The sequence below is a fragment of the Streptopelia decaocto genome, assembly GCF_964273445.1.
Source record: "Streptopelia decaocto genome assembly, chromosome: 3".
Classification (NCBI taxonomy): domain Eukaryota; kingdom Metazoa; phylum Chordata; class Aves; order Columbiformes; family Columbidae; genus Streptopelia; species Streptopelia decaocto.
In genome coordinates this window covers 30545365-30568798 of record NC_138656.1, presented here as the reverse complement: position 1 = coordinate 30568798, position 23434 = coordinate 30545365, and the positions used below count along the sequence as shown (strand labels likewise).

General features: G+C 49.5%; 1 protein-coding gene across 2 annotated transcripts; it reads left to right on the top strand.

The window, feature by feature from the left end:
• The first annotated feature begins 5196 nt into the window (after window positions 1-5196).
• On the top strand, window positions 5197-22134 carry FOSL2 (FOS like 2, AP-1 transcription factor subunit). 2 transcript variants are annotated; one of them, XM_082047298.1, is made up of 4 exons: window positions 5197-5974; window positions 11984-12238; window positions 15838-15945; window positions 17408-22134. In XM_082047298.1, the coding sequence occupies exons 1-4, from the start codon at window positions 5876-5878 to the stop codon at window positions 17915-17917; spliced, it is 972 nt and encodes a 323-aa protein (XP_081903424.1). In that variant the 5' UTR covers window positions 5197-5875; the 3' UTR covers window positions 17918-22134. The 2 variants fall into 2 exon arrangements, with proteins under 2 accessions (XP_081903424.1, XP_081903425.1); XM_082047299.1 differs by lacking the exon at window positions 5197-5974 and adding an exon at window positions 5981-6235.
• The last annotated feature ends 1300 nt before the right edge of the window (window positions 22135-23434 follow it).

The following is a 23434-nucleotide window of genomic DNA, read 5'->3' as shown; positions in this document are numbered from 1 at the left end:
GTGTTCAGTCCTTTCCACTCCTCTGACACAAGAAAATGTGTTCGTTGAGGCCCTGCTTGCAAATGCATCAAGAAAATATTCAAGGCCCATACTTGACTGGGCAGTGAGGAATGAGCCAGGTCTTAGCTCCACAGGGCAGGGCTCCCGTCCTCTAAAACACCTCCTGCAGCCTGTCTTCCCAGATCTCGCAGGGGAGCCCCTGGGCTGTGGCATGGACGGGCCTCGGGGGGCCCTGCGTCTGCTGGGACTGGAGGTGGTGTCTCTGCAAGAGGCAGGAGTTGGGCAAGGCAGGCCCTCATGTTGCTGAGACAGGTTTGAAGCCGGGCAAACAAACACAGGTATCAAGATAAGACTGTTCATTTTGTGCCAAGAGGTGTCTAGAGCTCGACTGGTGAGATCTCTACTCCCATCGCTCACATCCTGCATACTCTGGGACTAAGAGAGAGCTTGTTCGTCCCTGGGCTGGTATCTGCTGAAGTTGTTTTCTGCTTCCCTACACCAGCAAAATGCTGTAAACTGTGCGTCGTGGTCACTCTTAATAAGCCCTTAGTGTCAATCCACTTCTTGCACCTGCTGCTCAGTGGGTTGGGAGCATCTTTGTTCTGGAACATTATAAGAACACCAAAGCTGTTTCTGCTTTGAAGTAGCGTTTGGTTTTGTTGGCATCTGGGATCTCTGCAGAGCTGTCCCTGTGAGGAGCCGGTAGGACCACTGGCTATGGTGCTGCACCACGGCTATGGCACCGCACCATGGCTGTGCCGTGAGCCTGACTGAGCAGTGCCAGAGGGGTTTGGTGCTGGTGCTGCCACGGGTCTGCCTCGCTGCTGCCCTGCCCACATCCTGGGCCCTCAGCATCACCCAAACCTGGTTCAAAAGAGGGAAGAGCATCTGGATTGAGCCTGGGCTTTTATTGCCATCAGGACTGGGAAAAAGTTAAACAATGTCACCTCATCACCAGGCTGTGGTAAAAGTGGTAAAATTAGTGTTATTACCCTGAACAGGACGTCTGGCAGTGCTCACCCCATTGAGAATGCGGGGCCAAGCTGGCTGCACGCTTGAACACAGGGATAGGATGGTCTCACTGCAGTCATCTGAGATCCACTGAGGGGAGTGACTCCCTGCCCTAAAGATACGGTGTGCTGCTGGAGTGGGGCTCAATGTGCGTCCCTCTGAAAACAATGGGGTTATCGGCAGGAGAGGGGGCTCCATGGTCTGACTGTATGTGGGTAGGAAAAGCACTCTGCTTGGCAAAAGGTGCTGCCGAACCATGTCCAGAAACCCTTTGAAACAGAAAACCTCCATTCTCCCTTGGATACGCTGGAGTACTTAATAACTAACTGTAATTAAGTGTGAGGTGGAAGCTTAAGAGCTCGTTCCCAGAAGTTAACATCAAAACACTTGCTCTTAGCACTTAGAGAGACAATATTAAAGCAGACTTTGTGCACAGATGAAAGTACAGTTGTCAGGACAGGCTGGAGAGTCCTGGAAATGCCTACACTGCTTCTTCAGAGAGCACAAGCAAAAGGTCTCAGGAAGCGGCAGTGTTGTTGCTTCTGTAATAAAAGTCCCTTTTAATGAACAGTGGCTGAGCACCAATGGGCTTCAGTTCAAGAAGGACAGGGAACTGCTTGAGAGGGTCCAGTGTAGGGCAACAAAGATGATTAAGGGAGTGGAGCACCTCCCTTATGAAGAAAGGCTGAGGGAGCTGGGTCTCTTTAGTTTGGAGAAGAGGAGACTGAGGGGTGACCTTATTAATGTTTATAAATATATAAAGGGTGAGTGCCACGAGGATGGAGCCAGGCTCTTCTCGGTGGCAAACAATGATAGGACAAGGTGTAATGGGATCAAGCTGGAACACAAGAGGTTCCACTTAAATTTGAGAAAAAACTTCTCAGTAAGGGTGACAGAGCACTGGAACAGGCTGCCCAGGGAGGTTGTGGAGTCTCCTTCTCTGGAGACATTCAAAACCCGCCTGGACATGTTCCTGTGCGACCTCACCTAGGCGTTCCTGCTCCAGCAGGGGGATTGGACTAGATGATCTTTTGAGGTCCCTTCCAATCCCAAACATACTGTGATACTGTGAAAGGGTCGTAAAAATACAAAGGGCAAGGAGAAGGAGGAGTGTGGTTGTAATTTCCCCCCTAGATCGCAAATCAGTGATTTTGTCCGTGGACAGGTGGTACAGTGTGGCTGGTGCAGGTCAGCACTGCTGGGGATGCTGGAGAAGCAGGTCCTGACTGCAGGCGCTGCCACATGCTTGCCAAGGGCCAAATCTATGCCACTGCCAGGTGCCCTTATCCTCCGCTCCTGTAAAACCACGCTAAAAAACATTCCCAGGTCTGGGTTTCAGCCTCCTAATTGCTCTCAAAATCCAGAAACATGAGGAGCCAAGGTCTCCTTTGCCTTACAATGATCCTTTCCTGCCCTGGAACCTGGGCTGGTCTTAATTTGTCTATGGTTCAGGCAAGAATGGACTAGGCAGATGTACATGTTATCTCTTGTTTTTCTGGAAGCAGAGAGCCTATTGCACAATGAGGCTTGGTCTGGATGTGGATTAAAAATGCGTATGTCTGGGGCACCGTGAGCCAGGCTGGTCTGAGTAACTTTGATCAAAAAAAGTAAGAAAGCATTACGAAGAGCTGATAGGGAATGAAGAGGCTCCATGGTGATGATTATTCATGGGACATACTGACCACTTCTGTATGTGTGAGCCTTCCTTAGAAGGGGTTTGCACTTCCAGGACAGAAGTAACTCTAGCAAATTTGACCTAAATACGTGGAAAACTTCGGTGTCGTACCCGGGGGCCATGGGTCAAGTGGTCGTGGAGGGCAAGTGGGTGCTGGTCCAGTCATGGAAGAAGTTCACTGCCCGACAGTAGCTGAGGGTTTGGCCTCAGGTGCACTTTTATCTTCCCATACTTCTTAGAGGCCTTTTAACTTGAGGATTTACAAGACTCAATTAATTGCATCCACATTAATCGCAGCCAAATATTAAACCAGCACTTGAATGTCATGTCAAACGAGCTGTTCCCAGACCAGGTCTCACGGAAATTCAGCAGGACGGGGTATAGTTGTCCCAAAATCATGATGGAATAATGTTTGAAAACAATGCTCAAAAAGTTTGTACTTGCGCAGAAACATGAGGAGACCAGGTATTTTAGACTTAACGACCTGCTGAAGAAAAATTGTAGAAACAATCCTAAGATGAGAGGACAAGGAAACCGCTCTCTTTTCCTTTTGCAAAATGCCTCAATACCAATGCTCCAGCACTCCCCTCTCTGCCTCCCTTGTTTCTGGCCCAAATACTTTTGCATCCCTTGCTGCACAGTAGCATGGTTTCTACAAGCTCACCAGCCTGACTTAAAACATGACCCCAGATGACAGCAGTGGTTCCCAACACCCTGCAAACCCTGGGGGCAGCAGCAGCCTCCACCTGAGGAGCGCTGAAGGCAGAGCCAAGGGAGGTGACCAGTCAAAACCCAGCCCCCTTTGTTAAGCTTCTTTATTATGATGTGTGTTTTTCCCCATCTCTCTTCGTCTCTTAACAACTGCAGCTTGATTCCTCTCACATCTTGAACTAATTCTCTTTCCAGCAGAAAGAAGCACGTGTGGATCATCTGCCTGACGTGCAACCCAAGGGGACAATGGCGTCACAGCCTCACGGTGCCTGCTGAAGTACCTCTCCCCCATCCCAGCCCCTCGCTCCTAATGCATTGCAAATTGGAAGCACGAGTTTATTTTTGCAGCCCGGTCCCCACCTCCCTCAAAGTCAGATGCTGCAGCTAATTCAGATGGGGAATTTCAATTGCCTGGAAATGAAGGTGCTGAAAATGAAGCAGCATCGGCAGTTTTAGTCCCAAATGCCTGGTGCTGAAGACTTATCAGCAATGGGCTGCTTCTTTTCAGAGTTCCCCAAGGCTCTGGGATTGAAGGGGGTGCTGCCGTCCCCTCTCCCAGGGAGGACAGTAGGAGCAGAGGAAAGCCCATTACTCTTAGATGAGCTCCTGTGGGAAAATACTTTGCCCATGAGACAGCTTAAATGGGATTTTACAGCTTGAACTTAGATGACTTCTCCTTCCCCACCAGCAAAAAGGACACGCTAAGGGCTGGGTGAATCCTCCAGGGAGGGTGAAAATTAAACATTTCGGGTTTAAGAGCAACATTTTAACAATCTGTGAACTAGCAGCACTAGGGAGCTCAGGTTCTCCACGACGACGGCTCTGCTCTGTCTGCTCCTGCCACCTTGCAGCCTGTGCCGGTTAGTGACCTGGCAATGCCACAGCCACCTGAGGCGGTTGTCACAGTCACTGCCCTGGGAGTTGCTACTGCAGGGCAGCCTAGGGCTGTTACCTGCCCTTCCTGTGACATGCCCTGGTTTGGGGGCCTGGAGTGGCTCTGCAGCCAGCTCCCAGGATGGAAAAGTAAAGAGAAGTATCAAAATAAAAATAAATTTAAAAAAAAGAGGGAAGAAAGAAAAGAAAAATAAGAGTAAATATAAAATAAAATTTAAAATAAAAATAAAGTAATGAAAAGAAAAATTGAAGATTAATGAAAGAGTAAAGGAAAAACAAATAATTAAAATAAATAAATGCAGATAAAATAAGTAAAACTAGATTAACACTGCTATAAAAACTAGCCTAACACTTGGTTTATTGATGCTGTGAATAAACGGACCAAGAACTGGGGCAGCGCCAGTGCCGGCCACCCTCAGGCAGACAGGAGGGCTGGATGGATCCCGTCTGTCAACCCCTCGCCGAGCCCCCGTGCGGGAGGGGGCGAGGAAGCCGGTCTGTGGGACGAGATTTGCGGCCCGTTCCCCAAAATTCACCACTGCCCCCCCCAAACCTTGCAGCGGTGTGCCTGCCCCTTTAAATCCCGGCGGCGGAGCCAGGGAATCCCTCTCGCAGCGCGTCATCCGCGGCAAGGAAACCCGCGCTCGCGTCGTGCGACGCAAATGACCATTTTTGGCAACGTGCGACAACGGACGGGACCAAGTGGGGCGGGGGGAGGCGGGGCCTGACGGGAACACGCCGTCGCACCGCCCCCGCCGCTCCGCCCGCCCCGCCCGGACCCGCGCTCTGCGCGGGTCCGGGCGGGGCGGGCGGAGCGGCGGGGGCGGTGCGGCGGACGAGCCGGGGGCGGGCACAATCCCCCGATCCCCATCCCGCCCCCCCCGCGGCGGCGGCAGGTGGGAGGCTCCGCGCTGGCAAGGTGGGGCCGGTGCGCCGCGGGTTTGACGTGTGCGAGTGCACATGGTGCGGCGGCGGCGGGCGGATAATAAGCGAGTGGGACCGGGGCGATGCCATTGCTCTGAGTCACCGCGGGTGCGCGGAGCTGCCGCTTCGCCCTACCGGGGAGCCGCGGGGCGTTAGACCCGGTTGAGTCACCCCGCGCCGGGAAAAGGGGCGGCCGGTGGTGGTGGTGGTTGGTGGTGGTGGGGGCGGAGGAGAACCGCTCCGCCTGCAGCCCCCGGGGCCGCGGCCGCTCCGCCGGCGGGGCGAGTCTCACCGGGTAGCGCGGAGAGAGGACATCGGCGTGCGCGCTGCCCGCGCCTGCTTGTGCGCACGGCTTTGCTCCCGCCGCATCGCTCCCGCCGCACCGCCGAGCCCTCCCGTCCCGTCGGCACTTCGCTGCCACTTCAGCCTCTTTTATTTTTATTTTGTTATTTTTCTTTTTTTTTCTCTCTTTTTATTATTTTTTTTTTTACCTTTCCGCTCTGCAAAGCATTTTTTTTTCTGTTCCGCGGCGAGCGTTGGGAGGCGAAAGGCAAGAGCCGAAGAGGTCGGGAGGGAGAAGGGGGCGGGGAGACGGCGAGGGAGCGGCGGGTGTCGGTGTGAGAAGGCGGGGACGCGGCTCCCCCGGCCCGACCTCGGACCATGTACCAGGACTACCCCGGCAACTTCGACACCTCCTCCAGAGGCAGCAGCGGCTCCCCGGGACATCCCGAGACCTACTCCAGCGGCGCAGCCCAGCAGGTAGGGCCGGGCGCTGCCCCTCTCCCCCGGGTCCCTCCGGGGGCTGCTGCGAGCGCTCCCGGCACGGGAGTTCACCGCCACGCCCGGGGAGCGGCGCTTCCTCCGGCGGAGAGGCGCCGTCCGCGGGGGCTCAGGCGGTGCCGGGGCGCGGGCTGCCCGCAGCCGCCGTCATGTCGTCCCCGGTTGGACACCACCGCTTTTCTTCCCTCCCTCCCTGCTCGCCCGGAGTGAGTGCTGCGACTCTTCTGTGCTGGACTTTCGGTGGGGTTCTCCTCCTACTGGGGCCGGTGGTGCCTACCCGGGGCCGGGGAGTGTCGTGGGAGGCAGCGGCCTGCCCTGAGCGGGGACGTGCGGCGGGGAAGCGTCCGGCCGGCTGCAGCCGTCGTCCCAGCCTCAGGTAGAGCGGGGCCCGCGGGTGCCGGTGGGGTCCTCCGCCGGTGCCCGGGGACCAGCCGCAGCGGTGGGCTGGAGCCAGCTCGGAAATCACAGGGCTCCTCCGGGCAACTCTTCTTTCCGAGGCCGGTAACGCAAATACACGGGCGCATCTCAGTCTTCCTCCTTCCTGCTTTTGTTCTCCTCGGGAGCTTTTCTGTCCCTCCGTTCACCGCTCCTTCCCGGGCACTTGGACACTGTCCTGGGCTCCCTCGCACCAGTCTGAGCGTCTTCCCCGGGACTTGAGGAGGTGCCGCCTGAGCTACTTTCAAGGCACTGTTGCAGCCACTGCAGAACACGCAGGGGGTGGGTTGGAGTGGGCTCTAGCTTTTTCCAGCGTTTAAAGTGGTCTCCCCGCTTCTCCCCCGGCCCCGGTCCCCCGCTTTAGCTCTGTGGCGGTGACACTATTTTCGCCTCTGCCACCGGTGCGACCCAGAGAAAGACGACGTGTTGCTTTGCTCTGCCGGCCGCTCCTTCGCTTTACCGGGAGCCGCCGACCGCTCTCCGGCTGCCGGTGGCTTTTTCCAGAGCGAGAGTTTCCCGAGGAGCCGCCGGAGCGCTCCCAGCGCTGCCGGTCCTGCTCCCCCCTCAAGCTCCCGTGCCGGGCGGCACTTGAAGAATGGGAGATATTTCCTGTGGAAACGGCGTGAATTCACGGACCTGAAAGTCTGGTCGGGTAGTTTGAGGGTTTTTTCCATTTCATTTTCCTAAGAAAACATCTCTGAATGGCTTATATGCCTACATTGAATATATCCACCACTTCTGGGGAAGGCATTACACAATCGGGCCAGTTATACAAACCTGGGTTATTTCATAACTTGTTTACATCAGCTGGCCCAGCCTTACTCTTTTTTTTTCTTTTTTTGCTTTTTCAGAGTTGCTCCCCTCCTTCCCCCTTCCAATATTATTGTTTCTTGTGTGGCTTGTATGACCAAACTGGCAGCGTAAGCACATTGCTGTCTTAGCATCAAGAAGTCATAGGATCACTTAAAAAAAAAAAAAAAAAAAAAAGGTTAAAAAAAAGTCCAGTCTTAAACTTTGCCAACCGTACCAGCCCGTGACATTCCTCACATTAAAGAAGTTTTACCAGAAATGACTCTCTGCCGCTCCCCGCCCGCTCCAAATGCATCTCGCTGGTGCCCTCTGCGGGCTGCGGACCGGGGTTTCCAGGGATTGTATTAATAACTCGGCTCCGGTTTATTCCCTGTTTTACAGTAAATGCCAGGACAAGGTGCGGGGGGGGGGGAGAGGCGGGAAAGTGGAGGCTGAGAAGCTGGAAACACCCAGCAAGTTGCAAATACTTCGCTCTCCCTTTCCTCCTCTGATTCAGCAGCTGTACTGGATTCAAGCACTTGCTGCAGGAGGTCATGAAACTCTGGCAACTGCTTAATAGTTGGTCTGACCGATAACTGGGTTTTCCCCTTTTATTTTCTGGGCCTGCACGTTTTCCCCAGGCAGCTGGTGTGCATGGCCTTTGATACGGAGGCCAGAGCCCAGTTTCTAGGGTTACTATCTGAAATGAGGCTTTGAGCAGGATACCGGCTTAGTGAGAACATAAATGTTTTCTTTAAGAATCCAGGAGATTTCTCAAGGCCTTGTGTGTCATCTTTCCCTTGATCCTTACAGATGTTGTAGATTAGGATCAAATGTGAGCATTGCCTTTACCCTAGCAGTTGGGCTGTCCTACTGATTCCGGTCTACAGGGATCTGCAGAGTTTTATCACTGCAGAAAATATGCATTGTAGAAATTTTTTCTTTGGTGTGTTTTTTTTTTTTCTCTTTCCCCAAAAGAAGAAAAGATGCTTCAGTCACATGTTTAAGTGGAAACTGTGTCTCTGAGCCAAAACTTCAATGCTTTTTAATTATTTTTCCCATACAACACAGCACTGGAACATTTTTCTTTTAAGTTGCTTGTCATGCTATTTTCCTAATCACTGACTTGCCATGTGGTAAACATAGACTCTAATGGGAAGAGTTTGTGTACTTTTTCAGACCAGTTGACTTTCCCCTCAGATATCCCAGCCCTGTGTCCAGTTTTCCTTTGAGGAGATGTTCAACATGGGAGAGCCATCAGGGGCCTTATATTTTTTAATAGGATATATCCTGTACACTCTATATTGTTAAAGATCCTCTGGGTGGGTTTTAGGTGTTTTTGTTGTTGTGTTTGTTTTTTTCCGTGGTTATTGTACCTTTTTCTAGAGCAGTTTCTGGTGCTGCTCGGCGCTCGCAGTTACAGATGTAACTGAAGGCCCGGAGGGGAGTGGAGACACAACGGGGTGTGGTATGGAAACTCTGTGTTAAGATGGCAAAAGGAACCATGGAGCCGCAGCCTGAAATGTTCCTGTGCTGCCTGTGCACCTAAGCTGTGACCTGATAACATAGCCTGTCCCTGCCTGTGGCAGGACTTGCTGGAGACTCCCTTGACTGTGGATCAAGGAAGGCTCCTCTCCAACCCTGTATTTTTAAGGCAGAACAGAGACTGACCTCAGTTCTTGGCACCCCTAATAACAGGACTCTGTTTGCTGTTTAGTGTTTGTTTGTTGTGTGGTGGACTTTTGTTTGTTTGTTTGTTTGTTTTTATGATACCTTCGTCTGTGTGCTGCTTGGGTTGGGAGGAGAGCAGTGGCTTTGTGGTTGAGCGTGTGCTGTGTGTGTAGCCCTGCAATCTGGCTATCGCCACACCTTTGCAGCAGTGCCGTGAATTCCTCGTAGATAAGGAGAACCGAGAGCTGGCAGAGAGTTGCCTCCAGGAGCCTCTCCCGGGTCAGGAGAGGAGAGCTGTGGGTGTCTGGGGTGAGGAAGTGGCAGGAAGGGGTCTAGAAAGAGGAGAAACCGGGAGGCGAGTGAGGGCAGGTGGTGCTGCCAGGTAGATCAAAGCTCTCTGAAAGGAGAGCAGAGTTGGAGCTGTAGTTTGGAGAAAAGTCTGGAGCTCCGAAGTCGGAAGGCGGGTGCCCAAAAGGACTGTGCAGGTGGGGTGGCAGGGAATTTGGGGCCTGACACTGAAACCGTCAGCATCCCAGGGGTCAGAGCTGATGGCCACCGGGCAGAGTCAGGGGGTGCAGCAGCATTTTGGCATGGCAAAGCTGATCCAGTGCAGTATCCTAGATGGACAGTGAGGTATGTGAGGAAAGCCTGGCCAGCAACAACTGTAAAACCCAGAGGTAGCCTGAGCACCCTGTATCTGAAGACTCAGCCTGTCACAGCAGCATATCCCTTAATTAGTTATCTGGGAAAAATACTGCCTGTGGAAAATACAGAATACAGGTTTGGGGAATTTTTTAATCTATTTTGAGGGATTAGAAAGGAAGCTGCTGACAGAAGTGGAGCATAGCACAGCCAGGGACTGCAGTCTGACTGGTCTCTTCCCTGGGTCTGCAAGCAAGTACTGCGGAGCTGCTGAGGGATGTGACTGAATTGAGCAGCTTCCCTTTGCTGTCCAGGAGCCCTCCACTAGTGTTAGAGAAGGGTCCAAGGCTGAATATAAGAGTGGCTGCAAGTCCAATAGCCACTTCATCAATGGCTCAGGGCCAGAGCTTTGTGTCAGACACTTGTATCTTATGTGGCTGATCTGGTAGCTGGTCTTACTCTCCTGGCTTCTGATGGGAATTTTTAGCAGGTCGTTGGAGGCTGCAGTAGTGGGGCACCTGAAAATGTTGTTTTATCTGGAATGCAAATGGTGTCTTTGCATAGGAAAGCACCAAAAGATCTCAGAATGTTTTGCAGGCACAGCTTTTTAGTGCCCCTGCAAAGAAGGCATGAGCCTTTCTTCTCTGCTTTTTGGTGCAGGAAAGATGGTGGCACAGGTAGGTAAAGCTCATGGTAGAAGCCACTTGTGGAGCTGAAAGTAGAACTTGCATCCCCTGAGCATCTGTGGTTTAACTAGTTTTGACCTTCCTCCATTCTGTGAGGTTAAATTTCTTTGTTACAGTGTTATGGCTGAAGAGTCACCAAGGCATCCATCCTCTCTTGTGCCATGTGGCCACAGCCTGCACTGGGCAGAGCAAAGAAGGGGCTTTGCACCAGTAAATTCCTCTGTAGTGTTGACAGTTTGCAGCTCTGGTTCTCTGCAGTTAATTGGGAGAGGTCACAAAGATGCCTTGCACTCTGACATGTGGGGTATGCTGAGGCTGTGTTGCGCTTGAGCTCCAGGTGAATCTCTGAGGTTCTGGCGGGGCTTTTGCCAAGGTCTTGGTGCCCGTGTCATCCTGGCTGTGTAATTTCCCCACCCACTTAACTTGATTCACTCCTTCCTTCTCTTGTCCTTTCTTGCTATATTTTGAGCTGTCCAAAGCTGTAAGTCGGCGTTTGTCAGAATTCAAACTGGATCTTCTGGTCTCCAGGAGTTGGCAACTGGACTTCTTATGGCTAATACTGGCCTGAAATGCTGTAGCTATCAGAATGTGAAATACTGTTTGCAGTAGCCCTGGTTTAACAAAGCACTTAAGGTGCTTGACTAGGCACACCCTGAAAAGGAAATCTGTGTCGAAGTGCTGTCCCTTATCTGGGACGCCTACCTGAGCTGAGGTCAGGCTAACACAAGGGCTCTCGCTTCTCTGGGAAGCTAGTTTGTTGACCCAAGAATGTGCATATTTCATGGCTTAAAAATCGATGGCTGTGATGGCTGCTGGTCCTACGAGCCCCATCCCTTGCACAGTGATTGCTGGAGCAAGGCTTGTGTGTCTGTGAAACAGAGTCTAACCACTGAAAGCCTCCTGAAGGAGCTCTGCAAAGACAAAAACATTATTTTTCCCCTGCTTCCCCCTCCGGGGACAAGCGATTGTTTTCCTTCCAGTTTAGTGCCAGCATATTATCCAGATGGATTTACCTCTGTCTGAAAGAAAGTGTACATGTATTTTGGAGGAGATCATTACCTGCTGCCTTGGTTTTACTGCTGCCTTGTTTTGTCTAGACAGTGCAGAGAGCTGCAGGGAACTTGTCCGATCTGAATCCTAAGACCTATTTTATAGACTGCTATTAAAATACAAATCCTCACACGTAACCATCCCGGGGCTGGGTTGCTTGTGCTCTGTGTGTGGCGAGCACAGAACCACTGAACAAGAAGCAAGCTGCTGTTCTTGCTGTACCAAACCCTGCATGGACCAAGCCCAAATTTCAGGGGAATCCGTTGGCAGAAGGTGGCTTTGCCCTGCTTGGCAACGGCATTTCAAAACTTAAGTTTCTCTTCCTTTTCTTTGGACTGGCAGAGAAGTGTTTTTCTAGAAACTCCTTAATTCCCCTTTCGCTCCAAGCCAGAAGGAGCGGTGGGCACAGGCGGGAGGCGGCGGTGATGGGGAGGTTGGTATAGGGGTTGCTGGGGAGGTGTGGGGGGATGAGGAAGGGGGCTGGGAGAGGGCAGGGCTGCTCTGGAGGGGAGGCGCCTGAGCCTGGCACTGTGGTGGGCAGGGGCAGCTGGGGAGGCTGCAGAGGCATTGGCAGTCGGTGCCTTTGCTTCAGGTGCTACTTTGATCCTTGCTGGTGCTGCTCCTGAGGGCCTCGCTGGTTTCTGAGTAACCACTTATATTCTGCTTCCATTGACGTTTTTTTCTCTCTGTTTTTCTCCCTTACCTTTCCTCCTAGAAATTTCGAGTAGATATGCCAGGATCAGGCAGCGCTTTTATCCCTACGATCAACGCCATCACAACTAGCCAAGACCTGCAGTGGATGGTCCAGCCCACCGTCATCACCTCTATGTCAAGCCCTTACTCTCGTTCGCACCCCTACAGCCACCCACTGCCCCCGCTGTCTTCAGTGGCCGGACACACGGCCCTTCAGCGACCTGGTGTGATCAAAACCATCGGGACCACTGTGGGACGGAGACGAAGAGACGAGCAGGTAACCACGGTGGTGAGAGCATCTGAGGATGCCTCAAAAACAAGTGTATAGAGAACTTTTTTTCCTCCCCTCTGCCCTTTTGTGGAATCTCCCGACCCCACGGGGAGGTCCCCCGTGCTGTGCAGGTGCTGGGGTTTCTCAGGGTGACGTACAATGTAAGCCAGAACGTGATTTTATTGCTGCTTCCTCATCGTACAGCAAGACTTACCCACTCTCCATCACACGCTTCGCACCACTGGGCCACATTGCGGCTCGGTTTCAAAAGCAGGTGAAACTCTGAAGTTGAGCCTTGGGTTTCAGTTTGAATGTCTCTGCCACTCCAGGCAGAAGGAAACCTCTGAGCAAACACAGGAGTCTTTACGTAGGTCCTTTACAAATCTGACACCCAAATTACCCCAACTGGTGTTTTATATCTGCTCTGTGGCAGCAGGTGCTGCTCCAGTCTCACTTTAGGGTGATACCACCAGGAACAGCCAGCACTGTGCTGGGAGGAACAGCTTCCCTAGAGCACTTCAGCTCTAGTAGCAAGAGCCTTCTTGATGTCTGGAGTCTATATCAACCTTCCCACTACAAACATACAATCACTTGATCTCTTTACAGTGGTGGGGTGGGAATCCCATAAGCAGGATCTTTCTGCCTCCAACCCAGGGGCATTTTCACAGCCAGAAAGGGGTGGCTTGTGCCACTGCTAGCCCATGCTCAACCTCCTGATGGGACCCTGGGTCCTGTGCTGGGGCCGGGTGGTGGACTAGATGCAGATATCTCATCTTCTAGAAATCCTTTCATCCTTGTGGATATCTTCAAAGTGAGAAACACAGCCCTCTCTAGGGCTGTTTGTGAATAGCTAGCCACAATGCTAGGCTGGCTTGTTTTTTAAAAGTATTTTAAAATCTGAATAATCTAGATCTCTCCGAATTGTTCCCAAGCAGCAGTTGTGTGGGTCGCTGCAGAGCAGTGTGAGGAGACGCGCTGCGCACCCTCAGTACACTAGCACACGCTGTTGCGTGAGATCTGTTTCTAATAAGACTCACCAGTCCTACTTTTTACTTCCACGTCATCTGTTTTGCTTCACAGCCTGGTTATTTTATGTGGAGTCGCTGTCTGGTTTAGACCTAAGAGGCAGGGAAGGGGTTAAAGTCACTTATCCAGTGTGAGCCACACTACACTTCTGTTTGGGGACCTGATACGGGTGCACTGAGGACCCGTTTTTGGGAGGAAGGATGGGGCAGCTGTGGTGGTTCAGGTACGTGCCAGCCCTTTCCACCAGCCAGAGCTACCTCCCCGTTCCCTGCATGCAGGGCTGGTGTCCAAAGCCAGGGAAGCTCTCAAGAGAAATGGAGGAATAATTAGCAACAACTAATTTGTTTGACAAATGCTGCCTCTGTGTTCACAAATTGGCCGTGAAGAGATCACCATATTCTCCGCTTTATTTGTTGTTCAGAGTTATTTGCTGAAGGATGCCTGCCAAGCAATTCCTGGCCTGTGGCTTGTTTGCAAGCCGTTCATTGTGGGTCATTCAAAGCCAAGTCCTTTTGATTAGACATGTGCTAAGGCAGTACCCAGGCGCTTTACCGTGGCTTTTTGGCTCAGGTTTCCACTGTTGGTGCTTTGAACACTGCATCGGAGTGCCTTTTTGGAAAACACTGTGTAACACTTTATGAAAAGAGCCTGTTTTGGTGAAGGTTTCTGCCAGCGAATGCACGTATTGGGCTTGGACAAGCTACAGATAACGCATGCAGCAGAGGCATGAGGAGTGCCAAATCCAACCACTTTCAAACAAATCCAGCAACCGCTGACAGAATATTCCTTTTTAGACCTGGTATAACGTTAAGCACGTCCAGATTAGGGGCTTCATTCATGTCTATGAGATTTTTACAGAGTACAGCTGCTTAGATAGATAATTTAAAAATGACTGAAGGCCCTGGGAGGAGAAATCTCAGTCCCAACATATTCCAATGGGGCCTGTGCTTCTGAAGCATGAAAGGGCTCTTGAAAACTGCACACAGAAGCCCCAAGTCAGCACACAATTTGTGTGTGTGCTTAATGCATTGCCACACTGCAGGTACTCATGTGCAAACACATTTTTACCCGCCACATGTATGGGCTGGGAATGGAGCAAGCAGAGCTGTAGTGAGGAGAGTGGTGCCCGTGGGGGTCCCTTACTGGGAGGGAATATGCCAAATTCCCACTATCTGCTTCCCAGCAGGGAGCAGGTACCTCCCCGACCCTGAGATGGAAAAGCTTTCAGACCCAAAGCCTGTGTCCTGAAGTTCTAGAAGTACTTATGTCTCTTGGTGTGCATTCAGGGGCTTGCCCTGCATGCAGGTGAAATCACAGGCATGGATAGGATACCCCCAAAAAAGCAGAACTGAGGAAGGGGAATGCCCAGAAGCTGAAGTAAACTCCCCTGAAGATCAAAATTAAGGAAATAAAGCAAACCAAAACAAACCAGAATGAGGTTAGAGTAAAACTAACACTAAAAATAAAAGATTGGTGAATGTCTCATTTGTGATTTTGATAGCCCTTGAAGATATTAAAACTGAAAGCTTTTATGAAAAGGTTTCTCTTTCCATTCTCCACTGGCACTACGTGAGATCTGACATGTGCTCTGCAGGCTGCTCGTTTCGCTGTTGTTTGCGGTCACTGGGCCGAAGCCCCACAGCACACAGCAGCCTGGTGAGGCTGAAGCACACACAGGGCACGAGGTGGGTCCACGGTGGAGCAGGGTGCTCAGGCAAACACATGCCATGTATCCCCACAGCTGGCTGTTTGCTCCAGCTCCTGCGTGCCGTGTTCCAGCTGTACAGCCATGCTGTGCAGGCACCCCAGCCTCGGCAGTGCTGCGAGCCCGTCTGCTGCTGCTGGGATTTGTAAAACCTCATCTCAAACCCCAAAAGCTAGGCCTGACTTGACCAGATCTTGTGGGCTCCTGCTCACTTCCTCTGGTTTCACAAGAGTGTTGCGGGATGGGTTTCTATGGAATTGCTGCTGATTTACATCAGTGAGGGTGTCAGCTGGCCTCAGAAAGCCCTTGATATCACTGGAGCCTTGCCTGCTGATGCAAGAAGCACAGTGTGTTATCTCGCTGAGTGCTCAAAAATCTGAGGTCAGGATTTTGGGTGGTACAAATCATTGTTGCTTCATGGACTTCATGGGAGCTCTGCTGATTTCCCTGTCTCCCCCTCCACCTCATCCCCGACCTTCAAGCTAACAACTATTTTTGTGTGGGAAGCAGCAGATATTTTCTTTCAAGAAAGAGGCACTTACAACATAGTGCTCTGGTTTTGCTTAATGTACCACCCAAGTTGTGAAACAATCAGAGCATCTTTTATCTGTTTGGCCTTGGTGCAGATTCACTGTCCTCTTACACAATCTTCCCCCTGCTCCCTTCTCCATCTTCTCCTCACCCTTCTGCTAAGACCTGGTGCAGACAGAGATACTGTGCGCTTTCATCTTCTGCTGACATCAGTGAAGAGGGGGAGTGCTCAGCATCCTGCTGGATCAGGCCTTTTTCCTTTGCATTGCGGTTGAATCCGCACAAACTTCAAGGAATGCCTTGCTCAGATCTGATTGTGGGTTTTCTTGGCTCTTGCCCACAGCTGTCGCCTGAGGAAGAAGAGAAGCGAAGGATCCGGAGAGAGAGGAACAAGCTGGCAGCTGCTAAGTGTCGTAACAGGCGTCGAGAACTAACAGAGAAGCTCCAGGCGGTATGTGCTCTGCATACTTTTCTCCTTCTTTACCACCTGCCCTTCAGACCAGCTCACAGGGCATTGCTCTCTCTTCACTAGTACGCTCGGAGAAGATGCTACAAAACACGTGCTCCCTTCTCCTTCCAAGGCTGCCTCGTGGTGTTGCTCCTACACCAATGGTGGTGAGGGCTTGGGCCTGGAGCTCAATTTCCCTTGCTGACCACCCAAAATGTCCTAGGAGCTCCCTCTTCTAGCCTCCCAACTAGCACCAGTCTCCCTACTGCTGGTCTTCCTCCAATAAAGATGCTGTGTGCATGATCCTACCATCTTCAGTGCTTTTGGCCCTAAAAAAAAAAAACACTGAAGATGGTAGGGTCATCCAAAAGCAGTGGAAAATGAGGCAGATGTTGTGTGTACCTATTGAAGTTACATCCTTTAGGCTAACCTTTCTTTGGTGGGTGTAACTGATTTCCCGCACAAAGCAAGCACCGCAGAGATTTGTGGTCTGGTGCTACAGGAGAAGGTAGGGATGAGTGGAAGAAGGTGGGTAAGATACTGGCTGAAGAGAAGATGAGGATGGGTTGTGCTGGAAGAGGCTGGAGGAAAGGCTCCAGTGCTTCCGGCCTGGGACTGGTTGTATTCCATGATCTGATTAACAAGAGCAGCAGCAGCACTGAAAGCACACCAGTGAAACATGCTGTGACCTCAGATTCAGGAGGTATTCTCAGTGTAGGGCAGGCAGGACATCCTATAGGAAGAATTTAAGGACTGTCATGACTAAAATAATAGAATTGAAAGGGGTGCAAAGTGGGAGGTCCTATCCTGAAGGACTGAGAGCAATTACTTCTGTGAAATGGTGAGGAAGGTACTAATTGCCCACAGATTGACTATAAGCCATCAGTGTGATATGACCATGGGAAAGGTAAATGTATTAACTCAAAGATGCATCAAGGGAATGATACAGTGGAGCTGAAAGTCTTAATCCTTTTGTGCAAGAGTCAGGAAAGTCTCAGACCTTGTTTGGAATATACACTATAGAAGGAAATTGGAAACAGTTTAGAGGTTGCTGTATGCTACCTCTGTCTATAAAGTGGAAAGAACATGACTTAAAGTGACACAAAAAGTGATGGGAGGAGATCAGAGTCCTCTGCTAAGGTATTTGTCAGGCAGACAGCAAAGGAGGAGAATTGTTTAAATCACAGGCCAAGACAAAGTGGCAGGAGCTGCCCATGGGAAAATAAAGGTGAGCTCATGAGAAGACCATTTATAACCCTTAGATTGGTGAAGTCTGGGAATAGCCTACTGGTAGACATATGACACACAAGATGCTTGGCTGGCAATGACATGGTGTCTGCTTGGTTCATGAAGAGTCTGGAGTTTATCTGTTCATGCCAGATGGGAACTGGACCTGATGGCCTTGTTCCAGGTGAGGAGCAGTGCCAGAGCCTCTGATATTTACTTATTCCCCTTTTGTCTGCAGGAAACTGAAGTGCTGGAGGAAGAGAAGTCAGTGCTGCAAAAGGAGATTGCTGAGCTCCAGAAGGAGAAGGAGAAGCTGGAGTTTATGCTGGTGGCTCACAGCCCTGTGTGCAAAATCAGCCCTGAGGAACGTCGGAGCCCACCATCCAGCAGCCTCCAGAGCGTTCGGACTGGAGCGAGCGGAGCGGTGGTGGTGAAGCAGGAGCCTGTGGAGGAAGAGATTCCGTCTTCGTCTTTGGTCCTTGACAAAGGCCAAAGGTCTGTCATTAAGCCCATCAGCATTGCTGGAGGTTTTTATGGGGAAGAGGCACTCAACACTCCTATCGTGGTGACCTCAACACCAGCCATCACTCCTGGCTCTTCCAACTTGGTGTTCACCTACCCCAACGTGTTGGATCAGGAGTCTCCTCTCTCCCCATCCGAGTCCTGCTCCAAAGCTCACCGGAGGAGCAGCAGCAGTGGTGACCAGTCCTCGGATTCCTTGAACTCTCCCACCTTGCTGGCATTGTAATCCCCCTGCAGCCCCCCATTTTGCCAGTGTGTTACATCCCCCCAGCACCGTGGGGGGAGCTCCCCTCCATGGGATTAGAGACAGGCACAGGATCGTTCAAGCACAAGGGCAGCAAGAACAAGGATGGGGAGGTGCTGCAGCTCCAGGAAGGAGAGTGAGGACCAACGCCAGTTGCCTGGAGGCAGGAAATGGCAATGGTGGGACTGACGTGCCAGGACTGTTTGGAGAGGGTGATATCCCCTCTGTAGGGACAGCCTATGGCCTCTTCATGGCCATAATGGACCTGGGGAGCACTCCTGGCCAGGACTGAGGGCGAGCTGCAGACAGTTGCTAGTCATCCCTTTCCTTTGTGAATTGATCTGATCGGCTGTGCTCTGTGCTTAGATCATTCTGGTTAGTTGATCTTACAGCTTCTCTCTCTCTCTGCTTATGATTTCCAATGTTGTTGATCCCATGACATTTCATCCAGTTGCTCTGAACTCTAAAGGCTTGGTAGGATCTTTCCTCTTGTGACAGGCTGTGGGGAAACATGTGGGGGTGCCCAGGCAGGTGAGGGGTGGCTGGGAGGTCTGGGGGAGGGAGAACCAAGAAGACCCCAAGGGCTCAGCAACAAGGGCAGAGCTTGTAACTCTGGCCTGGGGCACAGACACAGCAAACAGAGATGGCAGGAGGCTCATAAGGAAGCCTTTCTTTCTTAAAATGTAGATATATTTATCCCCTTGGGCTCCTCGATAAAACAAGTTAGCATCTCGGGGCCAAAGTAGCGTCAGAAAAGCTGCTGGGCTGGCACTTAGCAGTGTCTTTGGCAGGGTTTTACTCCAGTTTGGTGGATATCAAATCTGCTGCTTTTTGTTTACTCTTCCTGGGCTGCTCACCGTCTAGGGAGTATTACATCTTCCTCCCCATCAGGGCTCCTGACTCAGAGGCTGATCTCCTCCTGTTAGCAAATCTTCCCTTTGGCCATACTTGCAGAACTTGCTACCGAAAAAGAGGTGGCACCACATGCCTATATATCTAGGATGGAAACTGGCAGTGAATAAGAGGGTGAAACTAGCTAGCTATCCCCTTGCTGACTTTTTCTTTGTTGAGAAACAAAGCTGCATGCATCCACAAGTTGATGGTAGCGGGTGTGGTTTGCTCAGAGATTCCCAGTTTCCGGACTTGGGGGGAAGGCAGTGGTCCAACCTCCAGCACAGCACAGGCCACAAGGTGCTCCTGACCAGGCAGGAATGGCATGGCTGAAGTGATGACCCGTTTGAATTTGAACAGAGCTTCTGATAACCTTTGGTTATAAATGACAAATTGACAGTGGAGCAAAATTGATTACCATTATTTGCACCTCAGTCTTTGGCCTCTGTTTTATCTTGCATTGTAATTGATCTGGTTTTGTTGGGGTTGGTTGGCCTGAAGACAGAAGAACAAATCAGAGGGCTCTTCCCCTAGCCCTGGGTCCTTGTCTTCTCCAACCTGTGGGCTTGGTTGCTACTACTAAGTGCTCACAGAGGGCATAAGCTCTCCAGCGCTGATGTTCACTACTGAAAACAGTCATGTGTGCAACCTGTTCTGTCTTGGAGCCAAGCTCAATTCCTGTTGATGTCAAGGCACTTACAAACCATGACCATGTGTACACTAGGACTGCCCAGCTAGCCAGCTGCGCCACTTAGGGCTTAGCAATTTGGTCCTGCCTGTTGAAGCTGTGGTGGCAGCTATTTATTTTGGTGTGAGATTTTTCTTGTTCTTTCATGTATATATATATATATATATTTTAATCAGCTGAAACCAGGGTATTTCTTGGTCAGGCTGGACCTGGACAAATGCGATATGCAATTATAGGGCCAGTCCTGTGAAATGCTAAACTGCTGCAGTCCCCACCAACTCCCCTGGGAATTGATAGGGTTCAGCCTTGTGGAACCCAGACCGTTACTCAGCAGGGCTGGCTTCCCTCAAATCCTGGTCACTGCCCATTCCTTGAATCATTTCAAAGGGACACTACTTTGGCTCTAAAGATAGGCATTGCCCTTTTTTTTTGTTATTCCTATTATTTTTCAACCTGGGTATTTACCAAACCTGCCAGAAATAGAAATATATTAGTGGTCCTTTTGCTTCATAAAGCTGATTGTGATTCAGGCTTTTTCTTTATTGCTTAAACACTTCCATTATTATACTGGTGCTAGAGGTTTCAAATGGAGCTCACTCAATAAGCAAATTTGATAAAGGAGTTCTCTTGTCCTCACATAAAAATTAAAACTTCATTTTCAACAAAGTAGACCTTAAACTTCCCATAGTTAGTACAAAGGATCCTGTTTTCATAAGGTCTTATGCAGATGATATCACTTTAGGTGAAACTGCTGCTTCTCTACCCATCTCCGTTTTGCCAGATGCTTGTTTGGGCCAGTTTGGTTTAAGAGTCTAAAACTGTTCAATAAAATGACTCTGCATGTCATTTCCACTCCTTTTTGGGGAGAAAGCAATGTTGTCAAGCAGTGAATCCTAAAGTGATGCAGCTACTTTGGAGGTCAGCGGAACAGGATCACTGTCTCCCAGGAGGCCAGGAGCATTCATACTAGGGGTTTTGGGAAGTCAGGTGCCTCCTCCAACCCAAGTAAGCCTAAATCCCAGTGGAACAACAAAAATAACCTTTGTTTTTGCTCACTGAATCATTGCCACAAGGAGCTGCAGCTGGTAGTGGGCAACACTGCCTGCTGCCTTGTCATTGACCTTCTCAGTGACAGGACAATCCCCTTTCCTGTCCTGTGATGCTGACGGGAGCCACACAAAACTGCCTGGAAAAGAGTATTATTTCTACTATCTGGGAGAAGCCCCAAATACCTTGTGCCTGCCCATTTTGTCCCTCAAACCTCTTGGAGAATGTCTGTGTTGGGATCTCTGGTCTCCTGCCTTCCATATTTTGTGGATCAGCATTACTTTGTTTAGTCTCTAGCAGACAGGTACAGCTTGAGCTCTGCTGCTGCTCTTCTGGTCTGGTCCTGTGTTCTCCTTTTCACGTTTACTGGTGTACTTTTTGGGAACTGACTGTCTTCCCCCACCCCCAAAACAGTATTTTCAAAGAGTATTTTCCCTGCTGATTCCTAGGTGTACAGTGTCTCCATGTTCTGCATGTAATGGGGATGCGAGAGCTGTTATAACTAGTGTCTAACCAAGAGTTGTTGAAGTCAATAGAAAAAGGCCCAGGGAATTTCAGCTGGTATTAGGTCAATCCCTTAGTGACCGACCCAATGAAGCCTCTAATAACACCTGAATTAATCAGTGCCAAACTGGGAGGAGCAGTAGTAGCTGCATTGACGGAAACATTCAGCTTCCAGGTGATGTTTGCCATTCCAGTTTTGCCCTTGTTTCTCCTTCTCAGTTGTGGCGTTGCCTTCATCCATTCCTTTCTCATAGGTGTGGAGACTGGGAAGTCTCAAACTGCTGGTGGTGTGGCGGGATTTGGGACCAACATGCTGGGGACAGTAGCTCTCTGTTGTGTTTTTATAATTATTATTTAAATGACCTATTTAGTTCATCTGAACCTTTAATTTTGCTGCTTACTGTATGTAGGATCCACCTGGCCTTCATCCTAAATGGAAAGAAAAAAACAAAATTAAAACAAACCTAAGACACCCCTCTCCTCCCCAGTATCTTATTATTTATTGGTAGGCAGCCGTCTTGTGCCTGCTCCAGCAGATCTGCCTGCCATTTATTTAACATCCTCCCAACTCACATTCCTGGTTTTTGGTTGTTGCTTCTTTGTTGTTGTTGTTGTTGGGTTTTCTTTCTTTTCCTTCTAAAACAGACTTCTGAAATGTAAGAAACCTTATTATTATGACATGAGTTCATTTTCATTAGGAAGGCCGAGTCAAACATTTTAAGAGGTGGGGGGAACAATTTACATTTTATTTCTTATTTATTTATCATGTTTACATCTTTTTTTTTTCCTGTTCAAGACTTGGATATAATAAAGAGAGCATTAAAAATACTCCAATTTTCTTTTTTCAGGCTTTTTTTTTTTTATTCTTTAAATAAAAGATTCTGGGTTTTGTTGTTGTCTGTATAAAATGTAAAAAGAGACATGTTTCTGAAGATGCATTATCATTCCTCTGTGAACAGTAGGTGGAGTTGAGGACAAATCTCAGAATACAAGATAATAATAAAATCCCATCCTGTTTTACTTAATTGTTCCCCTCCTATCCTGTATAATTAAAGGGTTATTCCACTTTCTTGTTTGTGGTTACTTGATATTAAAACCATATTAAGATGTGTAGAAAATAGGTATCCAATTGTTTTTGCTCAGTGAGAGGGTAAAATGTTGTATATATCTTGATATACTGTGTAGTTCAAAGTAACATCGATAAGGGATAGTGCATCTTTATTAGAGCGATAAGTTACTAGTGTCACTGAAGTCTACTTTAAGATCCTCACATGCAGAAAGGACCCGATTCTGATTCCACTCTCCTGGGAGCAAATTGAAAGCATCAGCAGCATTTAGCTGCTGCAAAGCAGGTGTCGGAGATGGAATCAAGCCTCTGTGATTAATAGGCGACCATGAGGATTATTGAAGGTTTGGGGGCACCATTGTCTTTTTTATTTCCTCACGAGATCATGGTTTTTCTTTCTTTCTTTCTTTTTTTTTTTTTTGGTCTACAGTGAGGTAGTTTCTGCCAAGGAGGTTCTTAAAGGTGACTGCTGAATTGGGACCCTCCTTTAATTGTGATCTTGATATCGTTCTTGTGGTCCTGGAGAATCTCAGCTCTGAGGCATTCTCTGGTGTTGTCTCTCCTCTGTTCTTGTTATTTTACTGTAATACAGGCCTACAGTATTTGCACTAAAATGAAAAGCTTGTTAGAGAAAGCTTGCTGCTATGAAAGAATGAACATATTAAAATGGTTTTGCTTTTACAATTTTAACTGAGTAGCATTTTGTAGAATAAAATCAATTTAGACTGAAAAGAAAAAAAGACTTTTCTTTTTTCCTCTGCACCTTTCCCCCCCCTACTCTTTTCTTTTCCTCCCGTTCCTCGGTGGTGTGATGTTTCCCCCCTTCTCCTTTGGTGCTCAGTTGTAATGATTGGCTGTATTGTTGACTATGCTGCTGAGAGTTATGACACTTGTAAATCTTGTTTTAATGACATTGTGGACACTCTTTTGTATAGCAAGAGCTAACTGGAGTTTTTCTCTCTGTTAATTGAAGTCATTAAAAAGCTCCCTTTGCCATGAACAATTAAAAGCTCACATGTTCCTTCAATATGAACAAATGGGTACAGCATTGCCAGGTGCCCAGTTGTAGCACGTTTCAGGGCTTCTTTCATTTGAGCAGCTGCAATCCAGACAGCTGTTTGCTGCAACAATGGGAACTGGGGCAGAGGCTAGCAGAGCAGACCACCTGGGCTAAAAGGCAGATAATGCATTAATTCTTTCATCTTGGCTTCAAAAGGGAAGGGATAGAGCTAGAAAACGCATGCTGAGGTGACTATTATTTATTTATTTATTTTTAATCCATCTCCTCACCTAGAAGGACTTC